The following is a 25,619-nucleotide window of genomic DNA, read 5'->3' on the forward strand; positions in this document are numbered from 1 at the left end:
GAAAACCGTGCAGGGACGCCCTCTAGTGGTGAAAAACCGGGAATGTCCCGCTGGCAGGAGGGTTATGGCAACCCTATATGCAGAGGATTTCAGGCTCGGGCTCTGGAACATCCAGATGAAAGTATCAGACAGCAAAACTTCTAAGAGCTGCAAACTGATGTATTAAGAGAATAGAATTGTGCATAAAAATGTGTGAAATTCCCATGGGCAGGAGACAGATTTGCCCTTTCCAAAACATTACAAAGCCAGCCAGCCCACTGGTCAGAAGTACAGCGTGCCCACGTCATACGCGGGTGCGCTTTACGTGGCTTGAGCATATGTGCTCAAGCCGTGGGGCGTGCACAGGGCGGAAGGGGCGGCGTGTCCCATTCAATTGAATGGGCATGCGTGCCCTCTGCACCCCACGTGCCACCGCACCGCCATGCATGAGCCCCATTGTTTCCAATGGGGCTTGAGCATAGGCGGAATTCGCCTTACGCGGAGGGATCCGGAACGGATCCCTGCGTAAGGCGAGGGCACTGTATATATGTTTGTTTTTGAAACTGCTGAAAACGGTTAGAATATGTGGAAATTCTCTTAAAAAATATTTTGGGGATGAGTATGGACCTGCTTCTCTTAAATGTTTGACTCAGCAGTAGCCATAGGTTGAATTCAAGTTCTCCATTTCCAACTTCCAGATAAATACTAATGTTGCAGTATCTCCATCCCTTACAAGCCTCTTTCACAACTTGCTCCTGAAGGAGGAAGGTTGGTCCTCACCATCTCCTGTGACCTAATAACATTTTTTTCATGATTTAGAATAGACTCTGGTTTTCAAGAATTAGCATGTTATAGCAAAAAATATCCCGTGGCACCCTAAAGATCAATATAACCCAAATAATAATATTGTCTTCAGTTGGCAGATTTCATATACATATGACTACCTATGTATTTATAAAAAATTGTAAATGGTGTGGCTAAAACCATGAAATGCAAAGCTAAACTATATGCAGAGTAAATGTATTGACCGTTCTCACAATTTCATGCCTTCTTCATTTCAAATTCTTTTGTTGAGCTAGAATTTATCAGTAAGGTTGACTCTGTTTAGAATTTGGTCGAGGCTGTTCTTTCTCTTTCTCACTGTTTAAATTAGCATAGGGGAAATTGTGTATAATTCTCTTACTAACTGTTTGGTGTAGTGACACTAGTTAGACTGCTACAAAATATTTTAAAAAGTGACTAGTTTCAAGATGTTGGAAAGATAGGATGTAATCACAAGACTAAAACTGATCTCTTGGCGAGTTTCTTGTCAAAACTAGCTGTGATAGTCAGGAAGAAAATGGCTATACAGTATTATCATCAGATAATGATGGTGGTGGTGGTATTTATCCAAGTGGTATCACTTGTCTAGTGTATTAAAATGGGGAATGGAAGAAGAAGTCCTAGTGACAGAGCTCAAAAGAAATATTTGACCTCAATATTTGGATTTATTTGTTCATTTGGTCTTGATGTGTTTTGTCAGGACATTTAGAAGGTGAAGTTAGGGAAATGTGGAAAGTATTGTGAAGAGGGCCTTCTTGATGGCTTTTGAGGAGGGGGCAACTTGGCTGGCCCCTTCCTTGTTGCTCTTCTGCTGGCAGGAAAAAGACATTGTATCCAGGCAGGCCTTGGACAGATGCTGAAGAAGGGACTTTGGCACTTTTGCTGTATTTTCTGTAATGTTGTGTTTTTAAATCGTGTATTTAATTTAATTCCCTTTTAATATGCAATCTTGTTTTGTGTGTTATTTAGTATTTCTGTCATCTGCCCTTTCCTGTTAAGGGGAAAAGCAAAATATACATCCAATAAATACATAAAAATTGTCAAATGGTGTTGATGTACTAGGGAACTGTACAGTACATTCAGGCTGAGCCTCTCTTATCTGAAATGCTTGGGACCAGAAGTGTTTGGGATTTTGTAATACTTACATATACATAAGATATTGTGATATCATGGAGATGGGACCCACATTTGAACATAAATTGCATTTACGTTTCATATACACTTTATACACATAGCCTGGGGGTAATTTTATACAATATTTTAAAATAATTTTGTGCATGAAACAAAATTTGTGTACATTGTACCATCAGAAAGCAAAGTAGCCATTATCTCAGCCACCCATGAAGATAATTTTAGATTATGGAGTATTTTGGATTTTGGAATTCCAGGTAAGAGATACTGTATATACTTGGGAATAGTGTTTGCAGCAAGTCTAAGTCTAGGAGTAAACTGCAGCTGTTTGGAATTGGGAATCCACATTTAGCAGTGCTTTACTCTGTGGTCCTCTGTGCTTTCTCTTGGAAGACCTTTGAAAGGCTCCTACTCTCCTAGCAGCCTCTAATCATGTAGATCAACTCCTTTGCTACTCTGTCTGTCTCTCTTGAAGATGGCAAGTAGAATTGCCTTGTCTAGCAGGAGGAAACAGCACAAAACAGACTGAAAAGCAATACTGTTGCTTCTGTTTTGGAAGATATTACACACTGGGAAACGGGTTTCAGAACTGAACACAGGAAGGAAGTTATGATTACAGGCTCATCTGATCATGTGGCCAGAAGAATAAGGCCTGGTACAGATTGGTTGAACTGATTCGATGCTCCTCTGGCTCCTAGCAAGATATTTAGGAATATTTCTAGCTGTATCCTTGCAAGCATTTATGGCAAACATGTGTTATGATTAGAAATAAAAAGCCTGATGATGAGAGTTAATTTCATTTCTTTATTTTTTTAAAAAAATTAAATCGTTTTGCTCTTTTCCATAAGAGGGACTTCATTATCATTCTTGGCAGAGTTTCACTTTTACATAGTTGATCTTTACTGCTTAGAAGTCATATTGTTCCCATTTCTCTTTCCAGAAGGGCTTGCTAAACAAACCAAACATGTTGCATACAGAACAGCCTGTGGGTCCCTCTTTGCTTAATGGTTTTAACCCCATCAAAAATTCAATCCAGGTGTAAATTAAGTAAAAACATGGTGTGAGTGTGTGTAATAATTTCTAACTTTCTCTCCTCTGACCTACAGGTAGTTCAGAGTAACGTTTCCTACTTTTCTTGTCAGGGGGCAGCTGGGGGGGGGGAGGATTGAAAAGTGAGCACTGCAAACCTATGGGATGTTGTGAACACCATAAAGATATAAAGTAAGAAAAAATGTTGTTGATGCATAGGAAGCACAGATGATAGCTTAGTATATGGGATAGAATCTTTGCAGGATAAAATGAGAATGCTACTTATTTTTTCTATACTTGTATGCTGCTTTTCCTTTTGTTAGATCAAGTTTGCATGTGTGGCTCTCCTCCTCCTCCCTTTTTATTCTTACAGTGACAACTCTGTGAGTAGGTCAAGCTGAGAGGAAGGGAGAGAGATTGAGAGTGACTGACCCAGGGTTGCTTAGTTTTTCATGATTCTATGGGACTAGAACCTGGATCTCCCACGTCCCAGTCCAATGCTGTAACCACTAGATCACACTGGTTCTCAGTGGCTGTCTTTTTTCAAGCTCCATTCACAGTTTGAAACCTCAAGAAGGTATGATCCTAGTGCAGGCTTTATTGACACATCTGAACAAAGACTGAGCTGGTTTTCTACTCTAATTTACAAACCATAATGCTTAGAGTTTACATTTGCTTCCACCAAGGAAAATGTGATGCCCCTCTGTATCCTTTAATAGTTTTTCATTTTTTATCCAGCATCAAAGTCAATGACTTTGCTCACTTTCTAATACAGGTTGAACCTCTCTTATCCAGAATTACAAAATCTCAACTATTCCAAAATCCAAAACTTTTTATGGTTGGCTGAGACAGTGATACCTATGCTTTCTAATGGTTCAGTGTACAAAAACTTTGTTTCATGCACAAAATCATTAAACATATTGTATAAAATTATCTCCAGGCTTTATGTATAAGGTGTATATGAAGCATAAATTCTGTGTTCAGATGTGGATCCCATCTCCAAGATACCTTATTATGTACACATATGCAAATAAAGGTATTCCAAAATGCCAAAAAAATTCAAAATCCAAAACATCTCTGGTCCCAGGCATTTCAGATTAGGGAGGCTCAACCTATAATATTTAATTATTTATTAGATTTATATCCTGCTTTTCTCCAATGGTGGTCAAATACAACTAGCACAAGATAATTTTTAAAATCTTTTTTTTCTCTTACTGCCTTACTTTCCACTTCAATGAAAATTGTTTGTATTGCCTTAAGGCTGGATACCATAAAGATGCTCTGTTAGCAGCAAGGTCACTTGATCAGTTTTACTTGCTCTCATCAGCACAATGGCTGCAAAGAGTGCTTAACTGTATGGCTGCTCCATTTAAAAGAAAAAGAAAGAAAGAAAGAAACCAATTTGGAAACAAATTACTGTGCAGTCTGGCTTTCTCATACAGTATTTTGAATGTTGAATCCAGCCTTCTATTGGGCATAAAATAAACAATACATTCTGAATCTGGAGGTGACTTCAGGGTTCTTTTAAACATGCTGTCTAAAACCATAAATATTCTTCATTCAAATGCAGAGGTGACATTTCTTTCAAGACTATCTTGGCAGGATATTTCTTCATCACTCAGCTTTTTTTTCCAAATAAGGAGAAGGTAACTGCTCCTGGAAAGAATTTAATTAGTCCTTTATACACATATTGGGCACACTGCTTGAAGTCATAGTAATAATCCAGTTTTAATGTCTCCTTAAAAAGAAATGGCATAAAAATGAAAATGAAGGGGAGATAAACCATAATTCAAAGTAAGACGTTTTCTTTCTCTCTTTTTCTCTTTTGCAAACTGTATTGAGAATTTAAACAATATATTTGTACAGCAGATCAGTAACTGGCTACTCTATTCCTCTGAAGTAATAGGTTCACTAGAAGGATATTGTCTCTCTCCCATCTATGGGGTTGTTCACACAACGTTTGCAAACCTGTTTAAAAGTGGGTTGTTCACACTTAAATTGACTTTTGCCTACCCGAATTTGGGTGGGCCTGGCACAAATGCCCCTTAACCTGTTTTTTTCAGAAACAGGGATTTTAGCGGTTCTTTTGAAAAAAAAACCAGTCTTTTTCTACCAGCTGCAAATGGGAACTTGCTGTTGATTCGATTTGGAGCAGAAGAAGGGAGGAATTAATGCACAGGGGGGCAGATCATGTCCACCCCTTTGCTCTCTCCCTGCCAGCTAAAGCCATGGAGTGGGTTCTCCTGGGAACATGTGTACTTTTTAAAAAGAATAAAAATAAAATAAAATGACATCTTATGCACACTTTTGAAACTGCATAGTTGCAGTAGACAATACCTTTAAATAAATCATCAATATAACAAAGGTGCTTATGCTTTGATTAACTTTTAAAAAAACTATCAGAGGGTGTGAGGGTAAGGGGCTGTTTTTTCTTCAGAAATAAAACCACATCAAACTCCGCTCTCAAGTTGGTGCAAACAAAACTCGCACACAGATATTGTAACCCACATTTAAATCCATGGGGGTTTGTTGCCTGAGAGATTGTGACTTGCCCAAAGGTGAACCTATCCCAGGTTTTCTTCAGAGGAGCTTTGCAATAGCCACTGCTGCCACGTTTTGCGAGGCGTCTTGCCTTCCTTTGGCTCGCCAACCTCCCCCCAAGAGGCTAAACTTTAGGGTCTTTCAGTGCCACGAGTCCCTCCCCAGGAGTCCCGGAATCCCTGTGGGCCAGTGCCTGGATGAGGCAGCAGTGAGCCCCCCAATTTCCTCGCCTGCCTCATAGCTTCTCCTTGCCTGGAGTCCAGGGTGACCCGAGGTTCTCACCGCCAAGAGGAATGAAGCGCCACAAAATGGAGGACACTCTAGTAAAAAAGGTAGGATGTTACAAGAATAAAAGCTAAAAACATTCCTAGAATTATCAATCCATGCTTCTTAGGTAAGCGCTAAATGGAAGACCTTGTGGAATTCCTCCTGGATGGAAAGCTGAAATGGAGGGCACATCCTGGAAAAGGAAGACCACCTCTGGTCACCTTGCATAGAAATGTCAAGCCATGTTTCTTAGTCTTACTTCAAAGAGAGAACCTTTTGGAATTCCTCCTGGACAGAAGGCTGGAATGGAGGGCACATCATGGAAAGAGGAGGACACTTGACCACCCTGAGGGGAGGGACCTGTAGTTCAGCTCCTGGAGAACTATAGGATGCCATGGAGACGCACACCATTCATTTAATTGTAACGCGGCTTCAGCGTAAGCTGAAAGCCATGTAAAAGAAGCCCACGTATGACTGTAGATAGAAAAAGAAGGACATGACACAATTAAAGCTAAAAACACTTAACTTAAAAATAAATGAATACTTCTGAGCCATGCTCCAAATGAAGGGCACTATGGAAATCCTCCTGGATAGATCCTGGACAAGGAGGATAAGCCTGGTCACCTTGGTCTCTCTGGGCGGAAGGAGGGTCCTGCGGATAGCCAAGGAGTAGAGCTGGGTGAGCGCCCAGCAGTGAGTCATGGCTGTTGGAGATAAATGGAAACATATATACAACCATTTGTGGGCTTTATTGCTCACAACTATCGCAATCCTCTGAGGCTGACGGGGGGGGGGTTTCCCCCAAACTGTGTGACGTAGTGCGCATAATTTGATCAAAATGGCGGCTCCATTTCAAATCAGTACTAATGCCAATGTGAACTCCAACAGAGTTAAATTGTGCTGGAGAGATTCGATTGGGGTAAACATAGTAGGAACTTTGATTCGATGCTTCATCATTGAATCTCCCCTTCTCTCCCTGGCACAAAAACGCAAGTGTGAATGGGGCCTATGATTGATGCCTTTGCTGAAGGAGGATAAACTGGAAGTTTCTAGAGAGGTCTGTTTTGAAAGACAACATATGGAATGTGTATGGATCAGTTTTATCAACCCATAAGGATGGAAGAGGAACATATGAAGCTTCCTTATACTAGAGAAAGCACAGGTTTATCTAAAGCCCAGTCTTGTCAGTTTTGACTTGGCAGTGGCTCCAGGCCAGGGTTTCAGACAGAATTCTTTCCCAGCCCAATCTGGAGATGCTGGAGAATGAACCTGCAATTTTCTGCATGCAAAGCCGTATGTTCTACCATTGATTTATGACCCTCCTGAAGATATGAAAGGCATATTTCCATGCCAAAATCAAGGTAGAAATGTGAGCCTTCTCCAAGGATCTCCTGCCAGTTTCTGACGTCGTGGAGTTTACAGCTCCTGTCCTTTGCCCCAACACATGCTTCAGACACTAGAAAGAATTTAGCTTTGCTCACACGTGTGTATGTGTAACCAGACACACACACACACACACACACACGCATACAAATACCAAGTACCAAATTCTTTTTAACATAAATGAACGACCCTCTTCCTCTCCCATGCTTCCTCCTTTTTCTCCCCCACCATTTTTTTTAAGAGGTTGGATTTTGGATGTTATTGTAAGTGCAGTTTGAGTCTCCCTTATCCAGAATTCCAAAATCTGAAATACTTCAGAACTCAAAATTATGGCTGGCAGAGGTATAGTGACACCTTTGCTTTTTGTGGTTCAGTGTACACAAACTTGGCTTCATGCACAAAATTATTTAAAATCTTGTGCATAAAATAAGCTTCAAGCTCTGTGTCTTCATGCACATAAATGATTTTCATGTTTAGACTTGGGCCTCAGCTCCATAAGGTCTCATAATGTATATTCAATTTTATATTATGTATATGCATGTAAATATGAAAAATTCCAAAATCCAAAACACTTCTGGTCCCAAGCATTTTGGATAAGGGAGACTGAACCTGTATAGCTAAAAAGATAAAAGTTTACCATTAAAACACAATCAAACAATGTATAACATTAGAGACGATTTAAAACAAGCTTTAGAAGAATAAAAAAGATACATATAGCATTGTTAAAATGTCTAGCACATTGTTAAAATGTCTTTCCTTAAAAACAGTCAGTTTCTAATGTAATGTTTTGTCTATTAATGCCAAGTGTTATCTCTGTCTTTACACCAGCCTTGTAAGTGGACAAGTATTGGTCTTAATACATAATTGGAGGAGGGTTTGAAACTATAGGTTTGAAGGAGCGAAACTGACTCCAGCCCAGACTATGGGCTGCTAGTAAGTGCGGCACTGGGAGAGTGGCATATGCCTAAAGCCACTGTGGAAGAACATTGTGCCTAAACAGAGGTGCAGTAGGCTATATTTCAGATGAAGGAACTGGCAAAACCACCTCTGAGGATTCCTTGCCTAAGAAAACCCCACGAAATTCATGGGGTTGCCATAAGACAACAGGAGACTTGAAGGCACATACACCTGCACAGAGAGATTTGAACTGAAGTCAGCTGCTGGCTCAGGATTTTAACTCCTTCGCTACACACAGCCTAAAGGCCCAGTGCACTTCTAAGAAAGAGAGGCACCATCAAGTTCATTGGATTGCTTTTATAATAAAAACAAACAACATCCAACTGATTTCAGGTGCAAACTATTTTTTCCAAGCGTACCAGATCGCCTTGTATGCCTGGGGAAGCAAGGAGGGAATAGCTGAGACCTGCCTCTGAATCTTAAAAAAAAAAAAAAAAAAGGGGGGGGGTCTTTCTTAGTTCCTTCCCAAATTCTGCTTTTGTTTAGTTGCCACACACTAAGATATCACTATAGGCCCAACAGTGCCATTTTGGCAACAGCTGGCACCTAGGAAATCATCTCATCATATTACAAGGACACTCACATTCACACTATTTAAGAGAAGACCTTGGAACTGTAAAAAAAAATTAGGGGGAGAGAATGCATGTGTAATCTTAGCACTAGCCACTAACAGGTGCTCTGAGGAGTAAGAATGTAAAATATTAGTCCTCTCCTTGTACAGAAATACCCGCATAAGTCCTGAGTAATGCTATTCTCGCTTTTTATAGTAAAACGCTGTCTGCAAAGTGAAATAAATACATCTGAGAAGACAAGACCAAGAAAGAGCAGAAAATAGTGATATAAATGCTATTACTGATGTCTGTTGCTGCAAACAAAAAACATATCTTATTTATGGACTCCCTGTCAAAGATGGTCCCTCCAAAACAAGGGTGAGGAGCCTGCAATCATTGAAATCTCCTGGCCTGGTATAATGCCATCTCTGGGTCTGGATGGTGAAGGACCACTTGTGCTCTCTATTCTCCCAGCCCTTGGGGATTGCTCCTTTTTCTATTTTGTGTCCTTGCATATGCAAAAGCGAGTGAACAAAAACTATGCAGTTCTACAAATTCTGGCCCTTTGGCTCCGCTGACCATTGGCTATCTGATGGTAGATGTGTGTTAGTGGGCTTTCACAACAGAAGAATTCCCTACCTTGCCTGAAAATATATATCATCCTCTTTCTCTGTAATATAGGGCAGAATCCTGTTGCATCTTGATACAGATACAATGGAACCTCTCCCTGCATTTATGAACCAACTTAAGACCCATACGCCATTTCACACTACCCAGTTAAAGTGCTGTAATTCTACTTTAATTGCCATAGCTATATTTGATGGAGTCCTAGAACTAGCAGTTCAGGGAGGGACTTTTTTGCCTCTGTCCAAATTACAAACCACAGGATTCTGTAGGATGCAGCCATAACAGTTGAAGTGGAATTGTAGTGCTATTAATTATCTAGTGTGAAAGGACCTCCATGAATTGAACACATCCAGGTCTTAGTATCTACTAGATGCTTGACAATCTTGTGCTTGTTTGGGTTGGTGGATCATGTGTGCTACCTCTTGCTTTTTGTGTCCTCGGGCTCCCTACTCTGTGTCCGCTGTCTACACTTTCCCTTCAATTGACTTATTGTGTGGCTTTGATTTTTCCCTCAGTTGACTTAGTGTGTATGGGACTTCTGCTCCTTTGATTGTATATTTTTGATTCTTACAGATAGATGATAGAGTTGTAAATCATATTAATATATATGACCTGTTGTGTTGCATTACGTACTGTATATACTCAACTGGAGCAGAATGTAGGGCAGAGCATTCACACGCTCTCGAGTCCTACCGCACACCATGGGCGCCATCTTGGCACACTGCCGTTTGGGGCCCCTTTCTTAACCATTGAGCCAGTGCACCCCTAAAGCTGTACAGGGTATTTTTACCATATTTTTAGACCCTTTGGGGCCATTTTAGGCATAGATAGGACACCCCCCAATGGGCCCTAAATGATTCCTCATATGGCAGAAATGCCCCCCACATACCCTAGAAGGACACCCCCCAATGGGCCCTAAATGATCCCTCATATGGCAGAAATGCCCCCCACATACCCTAGAAGGGATTATGGATCTATCTATCTATCTATCTATCTATCTATCTATCTATCTATCTTGTCCGCTTGTGATCTACAGAATGGTAGGCTGGGGACCTTAGTCCTCAACAAGGCTTGCCATTTTTATAGACAGTGGAAGTTGATGAAAATCAGCTGCAGAATTGTCAGTGTTCTTCATTGGGATAAACCCCAAATGTTCTCGTATCATCTGTTGACACAAATTTTATTGATGTTGTAAACATTTCTTTTTTAATGTTGCAAATCTGGATTGCACTGTGGGAACAATGAATACTTCCAAATGTCCCTCACTTTCCACTTCAGGAAATGGTGGGTTTAGAAAACTACCTGTATGCTATCACATTTTTTTACCCTCCTGTCATTGGGCTTTGGTAGAGGGTTTTACATATGGACAGTGGTATGCTTGGAACAAAGAATACGCTTCTGCACAAGTGTTGAAAATGGAAGTAATTACTGTGCATCTTTTCACCACTGAATTAATCCACTCCTTTCCAGGAGGAAAAAACAGTTAGGGAAAATATTATATTGGTATTCTTTATTTTTACAAACATTGCTTTCAGCAACAATCCTGGAAAGGGAGACAATATTATTATAACTTTGCCTAAGGACACTTTTGAATTCAAAAGCAGGACTGTAACTGTGCAGAGTTTAAACCTTAATTCCCAGAAGATCCAGACAGCATACCCATATATATGGGTATGAAGACCCCATGATAGGTTTGCCTTAAGTTCACCATAAGTTGGAAGCAACTTGAAGGCACACAAGAACAATGTGTACCTTCATGTTGCCCGTCAACTTATGATGACCCCCCCAAAAAAAATTCTTAGGCTTTCTTATGGAAGGAATACTTAGGGGTGGTTTTGCCAGTTCTGAAATATAGCCTACAGCACATGGCTTTGGTTGGTGGCCTGCCATCCAAGTATTAACTAGAGCTGACCCTGCTTAGCTTCCAACAGAGTTATTTTCAGGGTTACATATTCAGGACAGTGTTACATGTGTTTTATTCTGTTTGTTACAAGGGTCTCTGTTCTGGATTGTGGCCAGTGGACCATACCCATACTTTGATTTATAATAGTTGGGTGCCTTTGAGGAGTCCAAAGTGTTATGTTGTTAGTACTGAGTTTACTATAGATGACACTAATACTAGGTTTTCTCTTGAGTATATGATTTTTTTCTTACAAGAAAAGCCAGTGCTCAATAGGAAGCTTGCAACTTGCATTGGTACCCTGATGTGGAAGATAGGGGATGTTAACCATTTGCACCCCTGTTTTGTTCCAGCATGGTGTAGTGTTTTGAGCATTGGACTATGGCTCTGTGACTCTGGAGATCAGGGTTCGAATCCCATTGGGTGACCTGGGCAAGTCACATATTCTCAGCCCCACAGGATGGCAATGACAAACCTCCTTTGCAGAAACTTGCCAAGAAAACCTCATGATAGATTCACCATAGGGTTGCTATAAGTCAGAAATGACTTGAAGCCACATAACAACAACAAAGTGCAAAAGAATCTTTCCCAATCCATCCCATTTGCAATTTGCATGGCAAAGGTTTTTCCCATTGAATCAAGAGGGATTTTTGTTCCCATAAAAGTGGCATGCTCAGGACTGTGAGCTAGAGTGGAACCACAGTAGGGGACAAAGGGCTGAAGTCATTCTATTTTAGCATGATTCAGATTAGCCCCCCTTCGTTGGATGTATCTGGAAGAGAAGACATACTCTTAAGTCGAAGCAATCTGATTTAATATTGCTTGACATTTGGCCCTTTAGATTAGGAAACCGGAAAAGAGAATAGTGTCCTTTAACATATTTTGAAAAACTGTGTGTAGTTTATTCTACACACAGTGGGGACAGTCTTCTGAGACTCTTTATTTTTTACATTATTTATTTTACAATCAAGTTTTTTTAATGACTCTCTCCTATTCCACTCCTTTGAATGCAGGGCAAATTGACACCATGTGTTGTCAGAGATGGTTTATATTGATTTTACTATACGAGTTCAATACAAAGTTACATCTTGAAATATTTTAATAGAAAACTCAGGTCTTGTGTTGCTCCCTTTTATTTAATTATTTTTTGTTTTTTTTAAAGAGAAAGAAATATTTAAATCTTAAATGCTCTCTTCTATAAAGTATGTAGATTACTGCTTTAGAGAACCTTTTACATTCTTCTTTATTTGTATCTAATGTTTGCTGATGAAGCTTGGGTGCGGGGAGAGGGGGAAATAGCAGTGAGCTCTATTTTTTCGTACAGGTTGTTCCCTTATCCAGAATTCTGAAATATGAAATATTCCAAAACCCCAAATTTTTTAATAGGTGGCTGAGATAGTGGAGGTTTCTGGAGATTTGTTGTACAAAAGCTTTGTTTCATGCACAAAATTGTTAAAAATATTTTATAAAATTACTTTCAATATAAAGTATATATGAAATATAAATGCATTTTGTGTTTAGACTTGTGTCCCATGTCCAAGATATCTCATTATGTTTGTTATTATGTGTCTTCAAGTCATTTCCAACTTATGGCAACTCTAAGGTGATTTTATCATAGGTTTTTTTTGGGGCAAATTTCTTTATGGGGGTTGGCCATTGCCATCCTCTGAGGTTGAGAGCGTGTGACTTGTCTAAGGTCACACAGTTTGTTTCTGTGTCCAAACAGAGATTCATACCCTTTCTCCAGAGTCATAATCCAACACTCAAATCACTATACCATGCTGGCTGGTGGTCAGTGTACACAAGCTTTGTTTCATGCACAAAATTATTAAAAATATTATATAAAATTACCTTCAGGCTATGTGTATAAAGTGTATATGAAATATAAATGAATTTTGTGTTTAGACTTGGTCTCATCTCCAAGATATTTCATTATGTACATATATGCAAATACAATATTCCAAAAGAAAAAAGAAAAACAAAAAACCCATATCCAAAACACCTCTGGTTCCAAGCATTGCAGATAAGGGAAGCTTAGCCTGTAGTAGATCCCATTCAGTCCTATCAGAGCTTTGGAAAGGGCTAGATTTATTGGTCTAAAACTCTCAGAATCCCTCAAACAGCATGCCCAGATGTTGCTTGGGGGATTCTTCTGTTGGTAGTCCAAAAATTTACACACACGCCCCCCCCTCCCAACTCTGAATTTTGTGGCACAAAGTAAATGTGCTACAAGCAGCAAAAAGCTAGGAGAGGGAAAATTGTTCCCTTGCCAGAAAGCTGTAGAAATCAAGGGAGAGTTTTATTCTTCACCAGGGCAGTGAACCTTAATATTTTTCTGTACTCTCTTAGAAATGCATGACTGTCATTTGTAAAGGCAGACTATGCACTGGATGTTTTGAGATGGAAAAGAACTGTAAGACAGCGATTTCAAATAGTGGGGCAGGACCCCTAGGCAGAGTAAAAGAGTTGCTCAAAGGACACAAGAGACTTGGAAGCCCCGATCACTCCTCCTCCTCTTTCCAGTCTTTTTTATGTGTATAATTTACACCTGTGTTGAGTTAAAGATTGAATTTACTTAAAGAAAACTGTTCTAAATTGAATGATGTTATTTCCTTATGAAATGATAAAATGCAACTATACAGGAATGTGTGAATGAAAATACGCACACTGAATAAACAAAATATTTTTTATTCCTATACAGTTGGCCCTTCCTATCTTCAGGGGTTCCATTCTGGACCCTGCTGTGGATGCCAAAAGCTGTGGGACCACAAAGTCCTGTTGGTTTTAATGGTGGTGTACTGTGCGCACTGCTGCATGCATGTGTCACCATTGGGGTGAATGGGACATGGTAATTTATGTTTACTCAAATCCCTGGATGGCAAGCCTGTCATTGGGGTGGGCGGACAGTACTATGTTAATAGGGAGGCATGATATCTGCATGTCGATGTGAAGGGCGGTCTCGGGGCAGAGAGTATGAGTACTACTGCTGTAAGAGATTTATACTGGTAACGAGATATGTGATTTCTATTTGTCTGTCAGCTTCAGCTGTTTAACCACACAGTGGTTCACTGTTGCTCTCACATTCATCTCAAAGACATAGGTCCTCTAGATGGTTCACACACATTGAGATTGGGAGAAAGAACAAGGAGCAGTTGAAGGCAGCACTGAAACTAGGGTTGGAAGCCTCAGGTGGAAATTTCTTAATCTGTAATTATTGGTTTGCCGAACATCACCAGCCTCCACACTGCAGAAATAACACAGGTTGACACCACTTTAACTGTCATATCTGAATGCTATGGAATTTTGTGAACTGTAGTTTTGTGAGACATTTGCCCTTCCCCGTCAGAGAGCTCGAGTGCCACAACAAACTACAGTCCCCAGAATTCCATAGCATTGACCTGTGGCAGATAAAGTGATGTCAACCTGGATTATTTCTGCAGTACGGATGTAGCCTAGGAAGACAATTCAGGATTATTTGTGCTAGTGCACATTCTGTTCTTTTCAAGCACTGATTTCACAAATGCAAGTCCTGTGTGTGATAAATATAATGATTTCCCAGCTCCCTTTCATTTCCTGACTAAATGTGCTGTGCTTAAGGAATAAACGGAAACAATTTCAGAGAGCACTTGCCATTTGGGGTAAGTAGTCTGCTATAATAAAACTTCTTTATGCTGTTGATTCTCTCTCTCTGCACTTGCATTTTAAAAACATGAGCTTTGCTTTCATAGTGCTACTTAGAGAAGAGCCTCACACATGGTAGGAGGGTAAATCTTAAATGCTCGGCCTGTGTCTTTCAGTTAAGGAAAACCTCATTGCATTAATTTCCTGTTATCACTGAAACTAAGCAGAGAAGAGTAAACCATCAGGTCAGAGTTTCCGGAGTTAAAACTTTCTGAAGAAACCACATGTGTAGAATGTCTCAGGGGAGCTTTTGTTTCTTAAAATGTTTTCTGGTCAGCAGTGGATTGAATTAAAAAAGGTTAGAATATGGAGTGTTAATTAAAAATGGCGTAGAAGTGTCAATGAGAATAACAAGGACTGTTGAGTCCTTGTTTGCTGTTGTTGCATGTTTCAAGTAAATACTGACTTATGGTAACCCTATCCCAGGGTTTTCTTTTTTTTCTAAACCAAATTTTATTGATATATAAAATATAATCACACAACATCATTAAAAATAATAATATATCAACTAACATAATAAAAACACATAAGACTAACATTATTCTATATTAGACATAAACACTTTCTCAGAGATAAAGCCTGTGTGCATATGTAAGTGTGTATGTAAGTGTCTTCAAGTTGTTTCTGACTTATGGCAACCCTAAAGTGAATCCATCATGGGGTTTTCTTGGCAAGATTTGTTCAGAGGAGGTTTGCCATTGCCATCCTCTAAGGCTGAGAGCATGTGACTTGCCCAAGGTCACCCAGTGGGTTTACTTTACATGTCCGAGGTAGGATTCGAACCCTGGTCTCCAGAGTCCTAGTCCAATGCTCAAAGTACACAACACTGGCTCTCTGCCATGTTGACTTATGGAGACCCCTTTAATAATAATTAATAATAATTAATGTTACCATGTTGACTAATGGAGAACCTATTAAATTTACATGGTTTTCTTAGGCAAGAGATACTCATTTTTGCCATTTCTTCTATTGAAATAAAGTTTATACCACCTGGTATTTCCAAATATTCATATTTCCAAATATTAACCAGGACTGAACCTACTTAGAAACTCCTACCAAAATTAACCTATTTTGATACTTGACAGCTATTCCAGATTGTGATGACATCTTATTCTGAGGTTAAAAAAACACAACCTCATTCTTGCCACTATTTAATTACAACTTAGCGTTATTCTTTATTTAAATGTACTTTTATCTTATGGCTGATCTTCAGTACAAATAATTTTCCTTCTTTCTCATAACAGTCTTGTGAGGAGGGTCAGTGTTTGTTTCTCTCTTACAGGAAAGACAGATTGTCTGATAATCATGAAATAACTCAGTAAGGGTATAAGAGTATATATAGATATGCTGGGATTTGACTCTCCAGACCAGTTCTAGCACTGAAGCATGAAGACTCAGTAGAGCTTAAGAAAAGAGTCTATGGATGAGTTCATGGATGAGAGGGAGCTCTGTCCCTGTTTTCTTTGTGTTGAGATAATCAGTCATTTTAATTAAATTCTGTAGGGATGCATCTAAGAAACCACTGTAGAATGCAATGGAAAAGAGAATTTATTTTGTGCAATTGTTGCATTGGTTACAGTTCATAGACATTACTTTTGAAAAAGAACATTAGATAGTGAATTTCTAGCATGGATAACATGTTTTCTTAATAAAGAAAAAAAGGTGATCATATGGCTAAAATGACCTCAAGTTCTTTGACCTAGTAAACTACTGAAGCTGAGTTAACCCCTGGAATGGTTTTCTGTACTCCAGATATGTGCAAATGAATCTTGCTTTGATTGAAATATTTGGTACAAAGACAGCAAGAAAGCTAGAGCAGTACCTTCTTATCATAACAGGAAGCTGGGAGTTGAGAAGTCTGTCTTTCTGCCATGGGTTCTATTTCTCAAGAAGATTTCTCAGCTGACATGCTTTTAAACTAGCAGATGGGAAAGTGAGCTGAACCGCAGGGGTATTTGAATGCCAAATGTCTCACAGATGAGGACTTTGGTGATTTCAGTTTCTTGCTGACTTGCGTACATCTGGCAACGCAAATGGAAAACATGCTCTTGTGGGCTTTTAGTGGGCCACTGGAGACCCTTTGAAGAGAGGGAGCAAGGAGAGAGATTCTTGGGTCACATTAACTCCATGCCATTAGTTAACTGTAGTAATTTACACAAAGAGGGAGAGATGGATGTGGCAGGATGTGTATTACCACTGCTTGATTCAGCATATCTTAGTCTCCCTTAATCTTTCTAGATCCTCAATGAATCAAAAGGGATACTTCTGTATTTCTTAACACCTAGTGTTAAGGTCACACTAAATTATACACTTCACCTATATTTATATGTAATGCTCCTTTCATTGATGGAATGTATCACTTTGTCATAGAACATGTTTTTCTTAAACTATGAATTTCTTGTATTTAGTATGCTTTGATTTATCATTGATCATTAGAAGCCAAACACAGGCATAATTTGCAAGTCTGGTTTCTGAGGCATGTATCTCTAAGGAAAGGCCCACGTGGAGGAAAAGAAATGCTAGTATCATGGAATGTGTATTTCTCTTAATGTCTGCTTTGCCATACTAAGGACTTGCCATGTTCACACATGCTCAAAAAGCTATTCTTGTTGCTATGTGCCTTCAAGTCATTTCTGATTTATGGCAAACCTATCATGGGGTTTTCTTGGCAGAATTTGTTCAGAGGAGGCTTGTGTTTGCCTTCCTTTGTGGCTGAGAGAGTTTGACTTGCCCAAGTTCATCCAGTGGGTTTCCATGGCTGAGCAGGTATTCAAATCCTTTGGTCTCTCAGTTTCCTTGTCCAACACTCAAATCTTGCTAGCTCTCCCAATTAAGGTGCCATATATTATCTTTGTAATCTTTACCACCAGCCTTAGAATGTAGGTAGGTGTTATTGCAAAAAGGCCAAATTCAATCAGTTTAAAATGTTCAGAAAAAGATTCACATTGCATCTAATTGTGTTTATTATAGGTGAGCTGTAAGTCAACCACAGTCAACAATTGGTTATGAAACCTGATATTTCTTAATGTGTGCATGTTTTTAGATACATTGGTACTAATCTGACTGCCATCTCTCAGTGGATGCGGCTTCGGCGCTTGAAGCTCAATATGTCTAAGACTGAGCTTCTTGTCTTTCCACCTAAACCCACCATTCAATATTCCTTTTCTGTTTCTGTCAACGACACTTCTATTCAACTGGTTCATCAAGCCCACAGTCTTGGCTTCATTTTTGACTCTTCTCTGTCATTTATTCCCCAGATCCAGGCCACCGCCAAGGCCTGTAGATTCTTCCTCCACAACATTGCCAAGATCCGTCCATTCCTCTCAGCCTCTATTGCCAAGACTCTAGTCCATGCCCTAGTGGTTTCGCGACTAGATTATTGTAACTTCCTTCTGACAGGGCTTCCTCTTTCATACCTCCATCCTTTAATCTCTGTCCAGTATTCAGCTGCCTGTATTGTCACATCCGCTCGCCGCTTTGACCATGTTTCACCTCTTTTATCCTCCCTTCATTGGCTCCCCTTCCCCTTCCGCATCCGGTACAAGCTTTTATTATTGACTTTCAAAGCCCTCCATGGATTGGCCCCTCTTTACTTATCTGACCTTCTTTCTCCTTACATTCCTACTCGCACCCTCCGCTCTGGTAGTCAAGGTCTCCTGTCACAGTGTAGGACTACCACTGCCCCCTCCCGAATTCGTCCCTTCTCGCTTGCTGCCCCTTACTCCTTTCAAAACTGAGTTAAAGACTATATTGTTTAGAGAAGCATTCCCAGAGGTGAGCCCCTCTCTGACCCAGGAAGCCTCCTTTTAACCATCCATTAAGAAGCCGAGCCCTTCCTCCAGTCCATCTGCCTTGGTCCAGGCCTCGGAGGTGGAGAAGAACTGCTGGACCTGATCCCATTCCCCACCACCACTCCCTTCTCCTTTTGTGTCGTGTCTTCTTAGATTGTAAGCCTGAGGGCAGGGAACTGTCTAACTAAAAGATTGTATGTACAGCGCTGTGTAAATTTACAGCGCTTTATAAATAAAAGTTAATAATAATAATAATAATAATAATAATAATAATAATAATAATAGTCCAGCTATTCAGAGATAGAGTACAGTGCATGGAAATGGTCTCAAATTCAATCCTTGCATTTCCAGATCCCTGAGAAGATCCCTATGTGCTGGAATCATGGTCCAGACAGGGTCCTGCCATGCTTACTTGCTATGTTTATTATACATGTGTAAATGTGGAATGATGGGTTACGATATCCTATTGGTGAAGCCAGAGTAGTAAAAATTGTGTCAGACATGACCTGGAATAATGAGAATATGTGTGTCTAGGAAGTATGAGTTGCCAATAACGAAGGGTCGATCTTATGGGAATCCATAGTTTGGTACAGAGGGAGAATAAGGAAGGACCATAGACCTAGGAAAAGAATTGCTGGTAAATGGGGTGAAGGCTTTTCTAATGGGTGAATTTATAAATGGGGTGAAGGCTTTTGTAATGGATGAACTCTAAGTAGACTGGTGTAACTGCGGAAAATTCCTGATAGCAACTATGTGCTGTGATCATATCTGCTGACCGAATAAAGCTTTTCTGAACTGCTGAAAGCTTGTGTGGAGTTAACCTGTATTCCTACTCTTATTCACTATCCCTTATCTTTCTCAGCCTCTTTCACCTCCACCACAACTTCTCCGTCACAGTCCCCAACTCTGTCTCTCCGTCTGCTTCTCGTCCTGGTCTGAAGGTGCTTTCCAACTTTATAATTGTTTCTCTGTCTCCGCTTCCAACTCTGTCTCTCCATCTGCTTCTTGTCCTGGTCCGAAGACCCCTTTCCACACTATAGCAACCCCTCCAACTCCGTCTGCTTCTTGTCCTGGTCCGAAGGCCCTTTTCCACACTATAATGGCTCCTCCGACTCCATCAGCTTCTCGTTCTGGTCCGAGGGCCCCTTCCCACTCTAAGGCTGTCCTCTCCATCTCCGTATATTTCTTGTCCTGGTTTTCAGATCTCTTCCCTCACTCTAGTTGCTTCACTCTCTATAACGATCTATTATTCTCTTCACAATCCGCTTTCATTCCTCATCTCTCATCATCATCTCTATCTGTCTTTCTTGCTTCCTTACAATCTTCCAACTTCCCTTCGCTTTGCATTTGTTCTCCTTCACCAGGAGTATTTTATCCCGTTCTTTTCTCAATCTGTCTTCATTCTTATTTTCTCTCCTCCATCACATTCCCCCCTCCATTAACTTCTCTGTCTGTTCTTAACTTTATCCTTCCGGTGAGTTGCTTGCTGTGAGGATCTTTCTTTTTATTTTCTTATCCCGTTATCTTCTCCCGTTGTTCTCAGGGTTAAGGCGGAACTTACTTTAAAAAAGGCCAGTGGAGCTGTGCTGATCCCAGCCTCACTTCATGTCCACAGAAGCTCTCGTCTTCTCAGGGGCTCTGCTCCAATTCCGAGTTTTCAAATTGAATCGGTTGGCATCTCCCCATTTGGAGGACCCCGATGAACCCGTCTGGTCCCCCTTTATCTGGAGGGGTTTTTAGCCACCTTTCCATTCGGGAATTTTGTTGTTTACTGGCTACTTGGACTACAAAATGTCGCTGCTTGCTACCCGCTACCGTGGTAAGCTGCTTAGTGCTCCACCATATTACCCGGAAGTCGTTCAGCTGGCGGGTATATTTTAAGCTACTTTGAGAAAGCATTGTGACAGAAGCATTGTTGCCCATGATATGCACACACACTCATCTGAATAAAGTTTTGCATAATTTTTCGTCGCAAAACTTTGCTGCTTTTAAAAAATTTCACAAAACCCTTTGTAATTTTTAAACCAGAGACAGTAGGTGCAAGTTGCAAGCCCCACTGGTATTTTTAAAGAAAAAATATACCTTATCTCTCTTCAAAGAATTATTGTATTTTTCCACAATGTGTGTGTGAGTATGTGTGTACATGCACCCCCATGTGACAGGGAGGGAAGGAATGGGTTATAGAAATGTGCATTGCACTATAATTTCAATAAGTCTCTTGCCAGTGTGCTCGTCTGTCCACTCTTAACAAAGCTGGTAGTGGCTTTAAAAAACATTAGCAGGGCTTTAAAAAAGGTCAGGTTAGCTTGTAAGGAAAAGACCAATATGCCCAGTGAAGCAGATAACAGCAAGCTCTTGATGGAGAAAAAGGATCAGTGAAAGTATTTCAGACTGAAAGTACTAGCTATCTCAAGAGTAGCCAAGCTTAGGCTGTGTCTGCAGTACACAGCAATGTTATTTTCATGCCACTTTAACCATCATGAATTTGTCTTAAAAGACCCAGTGATCTGTAGTTATGTGAGGCAGTTAGAATTCTCAGTTGATACCCAGGAGTGCTTGGTGTCAAGGAATTCTAAGTACACCTTCTCCAAACTAGAAATCCCAAAATTCTGTGGGTTAAAGCTATGGCACCTACAGTGGTGTGAAAGTGACACAGTTCCAGATACATTCTTAATTCTGTGCAGCTATTACTGTTGCTGGGGCTGTTTGCATCATGTTTGATGATGATTATTCTGTAGCTATCTTCTTTGCATGGGAAAGAAGAAATAAAATGTATTTGTCTCAGGAAGTGGAGGGAAAGGGAGGTGCTCAGCATTTCAGGGGATCATCAGTGCTGTTGGTGCCATATCCTCCAACATTTCACAGATGAAAAAGCTAGGAGGGTCTGCAGCAGCAGTTCTCTTTTATCGAAGGAAAGTCCTCATTCTCTCCTCTCCCTGCTGCTGAGTTAATTAAATGCCGACTACTTTTGTATTCTCAACTCAATTTGCAGTAATTGAAGTAAGTCAAGGATGAAGGGGGAAATGGGATTAACCAGGGCCATCCTTGGCGATCCAAGGCAGTTGGAGGATATTGGATGCCTGGGCCCAAGCAGCTGTCTGAAGCTGATGCAAAAAGTGGATAAGTACCATTGTTGACATGTAAAATCCATGATTTTATTGATGGCTTTGTTTTTGTTTTATATACCGTATTTTGGTTGGTTGGTTGAGTTTCTTTCTTATCGCAACCCTAAGGTAATCCTGACATGGGGTTCTCTTAGCAAGTTTCTTCAGAGGGGGTTTGACATTGCCATCCTCTGAGGCTGAGAGAGTGTGATTTTTGCCCAAGGTCACTGAGTAGGTTTCATGGCTCTGCAGGGATTCAGACCCTGATCTCCAGAACCATAATCCAACATTCAAACCAATATACCACATATATATTTGCAAACTACCCTAAAGGTATCTGCCAGTTGGGCACTATGTTAAAGAAGGAATGACACATTGCACTCAAGTTGTAATTAGTCTATGGATTGTTTAGATGAAAACTGGTCAGTAGCATAAGGATTACATTACATAACTAAATTCCCACCAACCCCAAGCAGGCTGCCGTAGTTCTGCGTGATTCAGGACACAGGACTGCCAGTCATTCTTCTTCTCAGAGCAAGACAGGTGCCAGGTTTGGCAGGGAGGCTGTGCTAGCAAGGAAAGGGCATAAAGTAATTATTTTGTCTTTCTCTTCATGGACTTTTCCCTGATAAGAAAAAAAAAAAAAAAAAGAGGGGGGAAGCAGTGGAAAAATACTGAAAACTTTCAAATGCAAAGCAGCGTCATCTGGAGAATCCCTGCCCTTCCAGTTATCTAGAGAAGGCAGGACAAATGCATAATAAAAGCACCTTTGGTTATCTGGTTTGTTTTTCTGAGCTGGCATTTGTTGTTGTGTGATTTCAAGCCAATTCTGATTTAGGGCAACCCTAAGGTGAATGTATCATGGGTTTTCTTGCAAGATTTATTCAGAGGGGGGCTTGTCTTGGCCTCCCTCTGAGGCTGAAAGAGTGTGCCCAAGGTCTGTGGCTGAGCAGAGATTTGAATTCTGGTCTCCAGAGTCGTAGTCCATTGTACAAACCACTACACCAGCTGATATGGGAGTAAAACTTTTATCTGAATTTTTGCTCCGCAACTAATACATCAACAGATTTTAAAAATGGAGACACTGAGAAGGGCATGAGCATTACAGTTTAATTTCTTCTAATTTGCTGTTTAATTTCCACTGATGTGTGTGGTGATGCTAAGGAGCAATGGTCATAGAACTCATTCTGAAAGTAAGAATATTCAAAATGGGATGTGAACTTTATTTTGCTATTTATTTTTCATTCTGAGAGGTGACACCGCACATTTTTTTCAGTGCCCATTTTTAGAACGCTGATAAGTTTTTAAAATGTTGGCTGTTTTGTTGTCAAAAGACAGTTCAGTTGCTGCAATTTGCTGTGGCAGGAAAATGGCCCATTTCCAGGGAATTGCGGGAAGTGGCCTCTGCTTCACCTGGAAACATTAGGAACCCTGAGGGCAGGAGTCTGGCTATATAAAGGAAAATGGAAATGAGCCATCTTGGAGCCAAGCTCCTGGCCAAAAATAGCTCAGGAAGCAGAAGAGAACCTGTATTTATACAGTCTAAAGTGTACACTACTAATTGCACTCATATAAAGCTTCACTAAAAATATCAAATGTTATTTATAGGATTTCAGATCCTATTATTATTAGGTAGTTAATAGACTTTGTATTTAAGGGCTTGAAGATGCTTTGTAAGAGTGTCTCAGCAGCTATCTTAAGGATGGGGAAAACCTTTTCCTTTGAAAGACAGCTGATTCATAAGAAATGTTCATCAGATTGCTATAGGAACCAATGGAGTTAGAGCATCTGGTAGGTGGAGCAAAAGCACACCTGCATGCAGTTTGTAGCATTGCAATGTTGTGTGACATTCTTTCTTCCTTGCTATCTTGTGTTCTCTTTTCTTGTGAGCCACATGTAGTTAAGCAGCCCGAGGACTGATCACCCAATAGAGTAAGGTGGGCAACTCCTTGAGGTTCAGAGGCCACATGTGTCCTTTCCTGGTTCTTGGTGGAACACCCTTACTAATAGCCATGCCATTAGTTTAGAGTAGGACCAGTATTCTACCACATGGTGTCCAAACCTGAAATATAGAAACCACAGGCCTGGCAGTTGGGTGCTGCTTCAGCATTGCCAACAAGATAGTGTCCTCTACTGTGCTGGAGTGTAGCATAGGGCTTCTCTACATTAGCTCTGTACTCCGAATTTTGTCTGGGCTGGCTGCGTGGTTTTAATACCATTCAGCCCCAAACCCCAAATTGGGTCTGGGCTATTTACACAATGCCCAGACCTTATTGGGGGCTGCTTGTCCCTCAGCGTCCCTGCCACATTGCTCTGCAGACGCCAGTTGGTCTGAGGTCAGAAAAAGTCTGGGTGGTTCATTCTAATCTCAGAGCGATTCGTGCCCACAACGGCAGTGCTGGCCAGTTTGCGAGAACCACATTTGTCCATCGCTTTCAGTAGGTAAGGAAGGTGAATTTGGTGGAAAATGGAGGCCAGTCAGCCTGGTGTATTCTGCCAAGTGTAGAGAAATTCTTAGTCAAGTTTAAGGGAGAACCACACAGAATCCTAAAGAGTAAAGATAATACACCTGAGCATTGAAGTTAGAATTGCCCAGGCCACTGTATTCTCCATCAACATGGTAAATGGGTAGGACCTGGGAGAGCTGACAGGGCGGAGTTGATAGGACAGGAGGACCCAGAGGGAAGGCAGGAGGGTGGGCTGGGAAACGAGGTACAGGTGGGTGCCCGGGAGGGAGTAGACATGCCCTGGGCAGAAGGGAGGGAAGCTGAGGGCCTTAAAAGGGGAGAGGGGAGGAGGATGAAGCTGTGGGAGAAGAGGCTGGGGAGAGGTGGCTGGAGAAAGGAGAGGAAAAGCAACTCCCAACCCGCTAAGGGTAGGTTACCACATGTCCCTGCATAATTCTAAGAGCAGAGCAAGGGTGGGGCCCCACCTAACCATATAGCTACTCAACCCATGTTGGGAAGGGGACCTAGATAAGTGGCCCTGGGATGACTGGCGAGCTACTCCTGCCCAGGAAGGGGGGAATCTGGAAGGTCTCTGGTGGGACACTCGAAGCGACTGTTGGGAGCACAGGCCCCAACCCAAGGAATGGGAGAAAGATGAGAGGGACCTATTGGAAAAGGGGTTTTGGCATCCTGTGGGCCCCTCCAAAGGTTAAAGGGAACGTGGTAGTTCCGAAGACCCCGTCTAACTCAAGAAGTGGACTGGCCTGGTGGGCTGGGGACTTTAGGTTGGGGTTTTGGTTGTCATAGTCACATGGAGTGTTCTCAGTAAAGTTACTTTGTCTGCACCGCAAGTTTGCAGAACATGTGTTTGTTTATGGATGCTGCAATGGATCCACAGGGGAACTGCCCTATGCCTGGGCCCATAGCCCTGCTCACAATCATGCACAGATGTGAGAGCTGGACAGTGAAAAAAACAGATAGGAAGAATATTGATTCATTTGAGATGTGGTGCTGGGAAAGATTACCGTGGATGTCCAAAAAGACAAACAAATGGGTCTTAGAACAAAACAGGCCTGAACTCTCCCTGGAAGCTAGGATGACCAGATTGAGGCTGTTGTATTTTGGTGATGTCATGAGAATGCACATCTCATTAGAAAAGAAATGATGCTGGGGAAGATAGAGGGCAGGAGAAAAAGAGGAAGATTGTATGTGTGTATATGGAATGCAGATATATCCACAATCAGTATTCTAATTGGCGTAGCAAGAAATACTATATATTACATAAATAATAAATTGATGCATTTTTTGTATTTTCAGCCACCGCTGGTCCAAGCAATTTTCAACGGTGATCCTGATGAAATACGTATGTTAATCTACAAAACGGAAGATGTCAATGCTCTGGTAGGTGA

At 40.9% G+C, this 25,619-nt stretch overlaps 1 protein-coding gene across 8 annotated transcripts in view; it reads left to right on the top strand.

The window, feature by feature from the left end:
- Window positions 1–25,619, top strand: part of ANKRD44 (ankyrin repeat domain 44) — a 192,358-nt gene that overhangs the window by 44,836 nt on the left and 121,903 nt on the right. For all 8 annotated transcript variants that reach the window (XM_089519513.1, XM_089519510.1, XM_089519512.1 and 5 more), the window contains exon 2: window positions 25,528–25,611. In XM_089519513.1, coding sequence (XP_089375639.1) covers window positions 25,528–25,611 — 84 coding nt within the window. The remainder of the gene's footprint in view (window positions 1–25,527; window positions 25,612–25,619) is intronic.

This window comes from Sceloporus occidentalis, unplaced genomic scaffold, assembly GCF_023333645.1.
Source record: "Sceloporus occidentalis isolate IW3139 unplaced genomic scaffold, rSceOcc1.0.p SCAF_4, whole genome shotgun sequence".
NCBI classification, from domain to species: domain Eukaryota; kingdom Metazoa; phylum Chordata; class Lepidosauria; order Squamata; family Phrynosomatidae; genus Sceloporus; species Sceloporus occidentalis.